Source organism: Marmota flaviventris, chromosome 18 (assembly GCF_047511675.1).
Source record: "Marmota flaviventris isolate mMarFla1 chromosome 18, mMarFla1.hap1, whole genome shotgun sequence".
NCBI lineage: Eukaryota > Metazoa > Chordata > Mammalia > Rodentia > Sciuridae > Marmota > Marmota flaviventris.
In genome coordinates this window covers 14,737,054-14,747,474 of record NC_092515.1, presented here as the reverse complement: position 1 = coordinate 14,747,474, position 10,421 = coordinate 14,737,054, and the positions used below count along the sequence as shown (strand labels likewise).

The 10,421-nt window shown below is 52.2% G+C and overlaps 1 protein-coding gene across 1 annotated transcript; it reads right to left on the bottom strand.

Moving 5' to 3' along the window:
• Positions 1–6,211: 6,211 nt before the first annotated feature.
• Positions 6,212–8,305, bottom strand: Lgals7 (galectin 7). The gene is made up of 4 exons (XM_027941214.2): positions 8,190–8,305; positions 7,695–7,783; positions 6,808–7,009; positions 6,212–6,386 (listed from the first exon to the last, which is right to left on the bottom strand). The coding sequence occupies exons 1-4, from the start codon at positions 8,202–8,204 to the stop codon at positions 6,273–6,275; spliced, it is 420 nt and encodes a 139-aa protein (XP_027797015.1). The 5' UTR covers positions 8,205–8,305; the 3' UTR covers positions 6,212–6,272.
• Between the last annotated feature and the right edge of the window lie 2,116 nt (positions 8,306–10,421).

The following is a 10,421-nucleotide window of genomic DNA, read 5'->3' as shown; positions in this document are numbered from 1 at the left end:
ACAATGAGGCTTAATTTATGGTCACTAAAATGTGGGTTCCATATAATTTCCAGTGTCATGAACCTGAATTTTTCTCTGGCTTCTTAGAAACCTTCACACTGTGCTCAGCTTGAGAGCCACAGGCAGGGGGTGGACTCAGCCCACGGCCACCGTGTGCCAAGTTCCCATTTCCTCAATTGAAATGCCACTGGCAGTTTGTGACTTCCTGAGAAATCCTGGGCTGTAGCCACCCAGGGAAGCCATTGCCATAGGCCTAATTTTAGAAATTGTGTGAGATGATAAGTGGTTTTGTACGTGTGCATGTGGGGACCGAACCCAGGGCTTCATCACTGAGCCACCTCCCCAGCCTTTTTTATTTTTCATTTTGAAACAGGTAATCACTAAGTTACTGAGCTTCTCACTCTGCCCAGGCTGGCCTCCAACTTGTGATCCTCCTGCCTCAGCCTCCAGTGTTGCTGCGATTACTGGCCCAAGCCACCACACCCAGCTTCCCCAGCCTCCTTTTAAATTTTATTTTGAGACAAGCCCTCACTAAGTTGCCCAGGCTGGCCTTGAACTTGCAATCCTCCTGCCTCAGCCTCCCTATTTGCTAGTATTACAGGTGTGTGCCACTATACCCACCTAAGTGTTTCTTTTCTGTTTTTAAGTTTTGGGGGGTAACTTGTTATGCAGTAAGAATAACTAATGTTCCCAGACTGAATGGGAAAGCAAGAGCCATCTATATGTTGCTCACAACTACACATACTTTGGATCGAAGACAAAAATAAATTTACAGAATTTATAGTAGATGGGTGGGGAGATATATACATTGAAAATCACAATCACAAAGAAATTACTTGAGGGCTGGGGGTGCAGCTCAGTGGTTGAGCACTTGCCTGAGACCCTAGGTTTAATCCTCAGCAATGTAAAAAAATAACAATAATTAAGAAGGGAACAATACTAATGGTATACAGATATTTTCAAAAATATCTAGCTAGGACAGGAGCTATGGTGTACACCTGTAGTCCCAGTGAATTGGGAGGCTGAGGCAAGAGGATTGCAACTTTGAGGCCAGCCTCAGCAACTGAGTGAGACCCTGTTTCAAAATAAAACATAAAAAAGGGCTGGGGGTGTGGCTTAGTGGTAAAGCACATTTGGGTTCAATCCCCAGTACTATCACCACCACTATAATAATAATAATCGTTATTCTAACTGGGCACAGTGGCACATGCCTGTAATCCCAGCAACTCAAGAGGCTGAGGCAGGAGGATCACAGTTTGAATGCAACCTCAGCAACTTAGAGAGACACTGTCTCTAAAAAATAAAAAGGGGTAGGGATGTAGCTTAGCGGTGGAGTGTTGCCTCGCATGCACAAGATCCTGGGTTCCATTCCTTCCATCCACCCCCCAACATTATATGAGAATTATGAGCCGCTTTATGCCAACAATTTAGGCAATTTAGATGAAATAGGCAAATTCCCAGAAAGACAGAAATTACCAAAACTGACTCAAGTTTGCAAATCGATCCACAACAAGCACAGTGATTTAAAAATAATTCCACAAAGAAAGACAAAGTCTAAATGGTGGCATTGATAAATTCTATCAAGTACCAAAGGAAAAAATGACCATTCCGACACAGAGAATGGAGGCAGAGAACACTTCCCAAATCACTGTATGAGGTGGTTGTTGCCCTGAGTCCAAGATTGGACAAAGACGTCACAAGAAAAGGAAACTGCAAATATTCCCCTGAACACAGACGCAGACACCCTGAACCACATATTAAGAGATGGAATCCAGCCTGTGTGTAAAATCGAGTGTGTTCCTGAAATGCCATGATGCTTTAACACTGGAAATCCAAACTACGGGATGAAAATAGCCAAATGGAAATCTCAACAGACTCATAGAAAGTATTGAGGAAGATCCACAACCTATTTATGATTAAAAAAAAAAAAACCTTAAGTCGGGTGCTGTGGTGCTTGCCTGTAATCCCGGTGACTAGAGAGGCTGAGGCAGGAGGATCACAAGTTCGAGGCCAGCCTGGGCAATTTAGTGAGCCCCTCAGTAACTTTGTGAGACTCTGTCTTAAAAAGGGCTGGGGATGTGGTTCAGAGGGGAAGCGCCCCTAGGTTCAATCCCTAGAAAGGCAGGCAGGCTCCCGGCAAAGTAAAACAAGAAAAAAATCCTCAACCTGATGAAGGGCATCTACAAAAATCCTATAGCAACATGCTTCGTGGAGAACAGGAAGACGCTTTCCCCCCCAACGATGGGACATGAGGCAAAGACACCTCCTCTTACCAGAGCTTTTTAACACAGGACAAGAAAAGTGTCCCTTATCTTAAATGCTTGAGACCAGGAGTATTTCCAGAATATTTTATTATTCTTTTTTGATTTTGGAATCTTTGTCTATCTGTTATGAAATATCTTGGGAATGGGACCCAAGTCTAAACATGGAATTTTCGTATGTTTCCTGTGCATCTTATACACCTAGCTCAAAGGTAAGCCTATTTATTATTTTTTAAAAATATTTATTTTTTAGTTGTAGTTGGACACATCACCTTTATTTTATTCACTTATTTTGATGTGGTGCTGAGGATCGAACCCAGGGCTTTGCGCGTGCTAGGCGGGCGCTCTGCCGCTCAGCCCCAGCCCCAGCCCCAGCCCCAGCCCCAGTCTGTGGATCATCCTCAGTGTGCCTGCAATTTTATTGTCATCTGTGCCTGGAAGTCAGATGTGGAATTTTCCACTTTGGGCAAGATGCCAGGGCTCAAAAAATCACCGAGGTCTGGGGGTGTAGCTCGGGGGTAGAGCACTTGCCTAGCACGCAAGAGGTCCTGAATTCCATCCCCAGCATCTCCAAAAAAAATAAATAAATAAAATAATAATAATAATAATAAAATAAATAAAAATCTCCAATTTGGTGCGTTTCAGAATTTGGATTTTTGGAGGGGAATGTGTAACCCGCACCAAAAGTCCTACCCAATGCAAAAGGCAGGTAAGATCAGGGAAGGAAATAAAGATCAGGAAGCAAGAAGTAAAACTCACAGGTGACATGACTGTCAACCTGTAGAAAACTTAGGAAAAAAAACTACAGAAAAAGCTACAAGAGCTGAATTGTTAATTTAACAAGGGTGAAGGATATAAAGTCAACACACCAAGAAAAAAAAATCAAAAACAACCAACCAACAGACAACACCTACAGCAGCCATAAACACCCAGTATTTTTATATACTAACATTGAACTTGAACTACTGGAAACTAAAATTAGATCATGGACCTAAACACAAATGATCAAAGTATAAAGCTACAACAAGAAGACATGAGTGGAAATCCTTGTGACTGTAAGTGGGCAAAGATTCCTCTCCTCCTCCTCCTCCTCCTCCTCCTCCTCCTCCCCCTCCCCCTCCCCCTCCCCCTCCCCCTCCCCCTCCCCCTCCCCCTCCCCCTCCTCCTCCTCCTCCTCCTCCTCCTTCTTCTTCTTTTTTGATACCAGGGATTGATAGGGACACTCAACCACTGAGCCACATCTCCAGCCCTATTTTATTTAAAGACACGGTCTCACTGAGTTGCTTAGTGCCTCGCCTTTGCTGAGGCTGGCTTTGAACTCGAGATCCTCCTGCCTCAGCCTCCCGAGCCACTGGGATTACAGGCGTGCACCACTGTGTCCCACTGAACAGAAAAATTTTTGAAAAAAATTTCAAAAAGCAACAACCAGACCTTTATGAGAAGAGTACTGTAATTTTATACCAAGTTCGAAAACAGGAAAAACTAAATTATGAAGATAAACCAGGTGTAGTGGTGCATGCCTGTAATCTGTTACTCGGGAGTTCGAGGCAGGAAGATCGCAAGTTCAAAGCCAGCCTGAGCAACATAACAAGCTCCTGTCTCAAAATAAGAAACAAAAAAGGCTGAGGATGTAGCTCAGGGGTAGCGTGCCACTGGGTTTAATCCCCAATAATAAATAATGAGGACAGACAGCAGGTAGATGGCAGTCAAGGGACAGGAGTGCGGGAGAGAGGGGGAGGTAAATGTCCTGTAACTTAATAGTGGTGGTGGTCACACAACTGGATTTGCTTGTCAAATCCATGCAACTGTGCACCCCAAAAAGATAAATTTTATTGTGTATAGAGAATACGGCAATAAAGTTGATGTTAAACAAAACACAAATGTCCAGTGACTTAGACCCTGCTATGTGGAATCATATTCTCTGGATGATGTGTGACCTTGAACAACAAATCAACCTTCTGGTGCATCAGAGTCATTATTTGGAAACCATTGTATACTGAGGATGAAGTTCAGAGGGTTGCTCTGAGGATCCACAGAATGATTAGCACAGTGACCAACGCAAATAGGGACTCATGAACGATACTAGGACTCTGGGTCTAAGTGACAAACAAGAGGTGGAGCCACTGGAGGGTGCTATCATTAATTCACAGAGGGAAAATGGTATATGTGCTTGTGTTTAGAAGTCCACAGGGGAATTGATGAAGGATTCACAGTAAGTGAGAACATGGGTACCCGAAAGAATATGTATATTGTGTACACATGTGTCAAAATGGCAAATATGCAGAGTCATTTAACCACTGAGCCACATCCACAGCCTTTTTTTTTTTTTTGAGACAAGTTTGCTGAGACTGGCCTCAAACTTTTGATCCTCCTGCCTCAGCCTCCTGAGCCACTGGGATTACAGGTGAGCACCACCACATTTGGCGATTATTACCAATTTTTAATTTCCAAATAAGTCGCCAACACTCTGTCCGGTCACCCCCAATACTTTACTGTGTGTTTGACACAAACAAGAAGTCTCCCACATATCCATCGCAGGACAACGGTGAGAAGCAGGAACTCACACAGATGGATCACTAAGGTCCGACGCACAGATGGCAGCTACCATTTATTCTCCACTTGTGCCAATAATGTCCACTACCTATTTTGCTTTCCCCTGGAGACATCTTTACCTAAATACTTTAAGATATGTATAAGTTCTTGTCATAGCTGAATAAAAGTTACCTCTTAACAGTGAGCCTTGGAGGGCTGGGGAGATTCAGACTTTGCTACTGAGAGAAGGGGACAGTCCTACTACTTCCCACCCGCCCCCCATGGGTTGGGCATCGAAAGGGACAGATCAGCCTGCAGGTCGCAGGGCTGAAAGGGCTGGAGTCCAGGGATCTCGGTCCCCAGGACGCCACGCTCAGAAGCTACCCGCGCGTCCTGCGCCCGCCTTGGTGGAGATGGCTATGTCGGCGGCGGCCGCCAGGGGGGGACCGTCATCTGTTGCTCAGGTTTTGGGCTCGAAGCCCAAGGCGCGTCTCTCCAAGGCGTGGCTTGGGACGAAAATTCCCGAAGCTGGGCTGCCAGACCCAACTTGCCGTCTCTCCTCGGGGCCTCCGGCCACGTTCCTCCCGCTGCCGAGACCTGGGGCCACCACCGAGCACTGCGCCCAGGTGCAGGGATCGGGGCACGCGGTGGCCCTGGCCTCTCCCAGCCCGCCCTAAAGGGGACCGTCAGCGCGGCCCTGGACGCTGGAAATCGCGCCAGGGGCCCGGGGTGCGCTCAGCGCCGCTTCCCGAGGGTCACAGCTCGGGGTGGGGCGGGGGTCGGGCCATGGGGTTGGCAGGGCGGGGCGTGTGCTGATTGGCAGCGGGGACCCTACACCCGCCTTCGCATCCCCGCCGCTCGGCGGGGCCCTCGCCAGCCGTCGCGTCTGCCCGGAGGACGCGCAGGCTGGGACCTGTCCCGACTCGGCGCAGCGCGCAGCCGGCGACGCCCACCAGGGTTCCCAGCCCCGCCCGCCGGCGGGTTTTCCAGGGGCCGGGGGAGACGGGATGGCGGGAGAGAGGAGCTGGGGACATGCCATGCACACGTTCACCGCGTGGTTTCAGGGTGCCCAAGTGATCATTTCCCCATTTTGCTCATGAACCCACTTTGGCGTCCGCTGGCCCCGCGACGTGGTGCCAGGTGATGGGCTGAGCTCCTCGCTGCTCTGGTCCCAGCGCATCAGCTCCGAACCCGGGACCTGGGACTTGCTTTGCAAAATGCTGCATCGTGAACAGCCGCAGGACCGACCCGTCCACATGGAGACCCCCCTGCGCTCCAGCAGACAGGCCCTGCCCGAACGGGTGCGGGTGCGAACCCCGCTTAGGACACGGGTTCCCTGCGCGACCCTGAAGCGCGGTCTTCGCCCCTGAACCCGTTTCTTCATCCAGATGCAAGGACACGGACACAGGAACTGGGGTCTAATACTTTATTTTCCATCCTTCTTCCCGGCCTCCCGCGACCCCAGGCTCTTGGTTCCGCTCAGAAAACCCTCACGGACCCCAGCTGCACGTCGCCGCCCACCTCCATCAAGCGCACGCGCGTCAGCGGCAGCCGGTGACGGAAGTGGTGGTACTCGGAGTCCCCGACCACGGCCTGCGGGGAGAGGGTCGGGGTTAGACTCCGCCTAGGGACACCAGGTCCATGTTCCAGCTCTGCGTCTGGGTGCCTTGGGGAAGGTCTCAACGACCACTCTCTGGGACTAGATCCTAGTCGCTGTCCCCAAGCCGCTCCCTGGCTCTTCCCCTTTCCGACCTTTACGCCTGGCCCTCTAGCACGACTGACCCCGAGTAGGGTGGAAGATGTCTGGTCTGGGTCACTCCACACACCCCCACAAGACACCACCCCTTGGGCTCGTGTCCACCTCGCCCTGGCCCTGTCACCGCCCAGCACCGGGGAGTGGCCCAACCAGGGAGAGGGTCTGCGTAGGCCCCTTCCTGGCAGTGTTCCCAAGCTGTCTCCCAGCGCAGAGCCGACCCTAGTGCTCCGCTGGGGACTTCCCTGTCGCCGACCGCACCTTAAAGCCATCTTCGGTGGTGATGAGAAGGACCTCGAAGGGCTGCCCGCGCTGGAAGGGGAGGCCAGGGCCGCGCTCCTCCGGGCCCCAGGCGCCGCGCTCCTTGCTGTTGAAGACCACCTCGGTGGCGTCCAGCCGCGGGTTGAAATGCAAGGCCGCGTCCGCTTCGGGCTCCTCGCTGCACAACAGGTTTACGTGGAACCTGCAGGGGACGGTGGGCGACAGGGCTCCGCTCAGGGAAGGCTGTGCTGGGACCGCCCCTCTCCAGACCCCCGCCAGAGTTTCCAGACCAGAATCCTCACACCGCAGAGGGGGGGAGGCCAACTAAAGGCCACGGATTGCAGATTCCGATGAGGTTTATGGGATTCCTGGGCACACATCCCCCTACACCAGGGTCCCTGTGCTCAGGCCAGAGCCCCCCTTATTTCCAAAGAGCTGCCCACGAGTCCTGGTACTAATGGCCAGAGTGATTCGGATTCCCAGGAGATTGCCGGGAAATTCTCAATTCCTAAAAGACTAGGAACAGTACCAGGGGCCCCACTATTTACAGAGCACCCAGAAGGCCTGAAGTCCCAGATCTAGAAAGTCATAGGATTGACTGCCAAGGCCTCCCAGGTGCCCAGGTGGATTCTGGGAGCCCAGGCACATTTCCAGAGTCTTGGAGGCTCAGACATGGAAGTCCTAGGACGTCACGAGGAACCCTGAGGTTGCCCTGAAATCCCAGCATCTTAGGGAGATTCAGATTTCTGAATGTGAGAAAAAGGTCCCCCAGGAGACTCCAAGGCTCTGGTGGACAGAGACGCCCTGGGGCACCGTCTCTGGGCTGCAAGGATGGGGACGGGCTGAGCCTGGAGAGTCCCCACTCTTCCTCCTGTGAGCGGTCTCACCTGCTGGCCTTCTCAGGGACGACTCCTCGAATCCTCATCACGGTGCCCACGCGGAGGCCCTCAGGCAGAGAGGTCTTATGGGGGACATTCTGCAAGATTCCGGATATTGGGGGGGGCTTGGGAACCCAGAGACAGAGACGGAAGTGGGTCCATCAACCCGGAGAGGGGGAAATGCCAGGGTCAGGATGGGCAGAAAGCGTAAGAGAAAGGGTCACAGAGAAAGAAAGAGGAGAGAAGAGACAGAGGCAGGGGAACGGCAGGGGTGGGACAGAGAAAAAAGGTTTCAAGAGAAAAACCAGGACGAAGCCATCGAGAGGGAGAGAGATCAACGGGAAGGACTGTCCGCCCAGACACATGGCCCTGGGGAACTCCCAGGCGCATTACCCACTTTCTCCTTGGAACTGGAGGCCTTAGCCAGGCCTCGGCCCTCCCTCCTGGCCCAGGGAGCCTGTGTCCAAACCCACAGCCCCCACCGACCCTGGCCCCTAGACTCACGGTGCTCCCTGACATGGCTGGCAAGTGGTTCAGCAGCGGTGGTGGCAGCGAGCTGCTGGGGGACCTTAAGTAGAGGCTGGGTGGGGCAGGCCCCGTGACTCACCCCTCCCATCGCCCACACCTGGCACAGACCCTGGCCCTGGGGCAAAGCTGGCATGTCTGGGGCAGGCCCTGGTTCTGGCCTGGCCCCACACTCACTGCAGGATCCTGCTGCCCTGTGGCTCCCCTTGTGCTGTAAGAAAAGGCAGGTTCATAAGAAAAACCCGGATAGGGCCAGGGGCTCACCCCACTGCCACCAGCCAGCCAACCCTCCCTGCTCCTGGCAGGCAGAAGTGCGGGGTTCATGCTGGGTCCTGAGGGCCCCACTGGCTGGTATGACAATAGTGACAGTTAATCATGGGGAAGGGTGGCTCCCAGGGTCAGGATGGTGCCCACTTGTCCCTTGCTTTATCCTGGGTTTCTACAGGGTGCCAGGCACATGGTAAGTGCCCAGTGACTTGGGGTGGAACAGGAAAGACAAACGAAGAGCCTCCGGGCTGCCTGGTGGGCAAGAGACCACTGACCTGGCCACAGCACACGGGGCGCTGGTCACCCTTCCTGTTGTGTTTGATACTGGGGATTGAACCCAGGGGCACCCTACCGTGGAGCCACATCCCCAGCCCTTTTTGTTTTTCATTTTAAGATGGTCTCACTACGTTGTTTAGGGCCTCGCTCAATTGCTGAGGCTGGCTTTGAACTTGCAATCCTTCTGCCTCAGCCTCCCGAGTCACTGGGATTGCAGGGGTGCGCCCAGCTCAGAGCACCATATTTTAGAGAAAAGGAGACCGAGGAGGCTGGAAGCGAAGCAGTTTGCCCAAAGGCAGAAGCTGTTCAATCGTGCTGACCACTTCTAGGTCCCCTCACCTCTAAATCTGTCTCGATTATTCTGTCCCGTCTCCCTCCTACCCTGTCACCACATCTGTCCTGTTTCTCTCCGTCAAGGCTCTCTCTTGCTCCTCCTCCCAGAACTCCTCGCACCTTTCCACTGAAGTTGCAGACAGGGGAATGGGCTCGGGGTGTCCTTGTCCCCACCACTGCCCAGACCAAGAACGAATCAAAGTGGGGACCCTGCCACCCGCCCAAATTCCAGCCCCCTTGAGCCCAAGACACCAGAAGAAGAATCCCAGATGGGAAGTGGAGGAAGAAGGCTGAAAGAAGTTTCTGGAAAGCAGGGGAGGAGGAGAGAGGGGGCACACAGAAGCCCCACCCCTGCCCTACCCATGGGTGGCCCAGAGCCCTGCAGCAGGGGAAGACCGGAATCCACTTCCTCCTTCCCCAATCCCAGGCCTCCAGACTGTCCCCATCGCCACTCAAGGCACCCCGGCCAGGGGCAGGTCCAGTTCACGGTGGCAAGAGCTCCAAGAGGGTCACTGGGCAGCCCCACCACTGTGGGGGCTGCAAGCACCCCCATTCTACAGAGGCGAAAACGGAGTCCTACAGGGGTGCAGATCAGCCGAGGCCAGATGGCAAGGAAGAGGCCAGGCCCTGAACTGGAGGACTGAGCCAGGAGGACGCAGGATGCTCCTGAGGTTTCTGTCACTGTAACAAAATACCCAAGAAAAATAACGGAAAAGAAGAAAGATCAGTTTTGGTCTCTGGTCTCAAGTTTCAGTTTGCGGGGGCCTTGCCCCATTTCTCTGGGCCTGCCGTGAGGCAGAACCTCATGGCGGGGAGCTCTGTAGAGCAGGCCTCCAAGGGCCCGTCTCCCAACAGCCCCCCACAGGGAATGCACCCTCCGTTGAATCCACTGATGAGGTCAGAGCCCTCATGAGCCAATCACCTCCAAGAGCCTCACCTTTGAACCTTGCTGCGTTGGGGACCAAGCCTTCAACACATGAGCCATGGTGTGGGGGGGTACATTTCAGATCCAAATAAGCAATGGGTTTCAGGTACAATGTCATCAATGTGTGGTTCTGTGAAGTTCTATTTTGTTTTTTGAGCTCATACAGACCTAGGTTAATGTTTTGCTGATCAGTTCTATTTTTTGACTATAGAGTTTTTAAACATTGCAATGGAGATTTCACCTGTAAAAAGTTATAAGGCCTTTACTATAATGTTATGTGTTGTATGTATTATATTATGTGTGCACACTTGTGTTTTGTGTTATATGTTTGAATGTACGTATGTCCGTATATCATATATGATGAGCGCTCATGATAAAATGGATCCAAATTTTTTTTCACGTGATTTATA

Bases quoted from the DNA above. Each gene is read 5' to 3' on its own strand.
- Lgals7 (XM_027941214.2), bottom strand. The intron at 7,010-7,694 runs GTGAGACCGCTC...CGTCCCCTGCAG, and splicing joins GTCCCTGAGAAGGCCAGCAG to GTTCCACGTAAACCTGTTGT. The intron at 6,387-6,807 runs GTGCGGTCGGCG...CTCTCCCCGCAG, and splicing joins CCACCGAAGATGGCTTTAAG to GCCGTGGTCGGGGACTCCGA.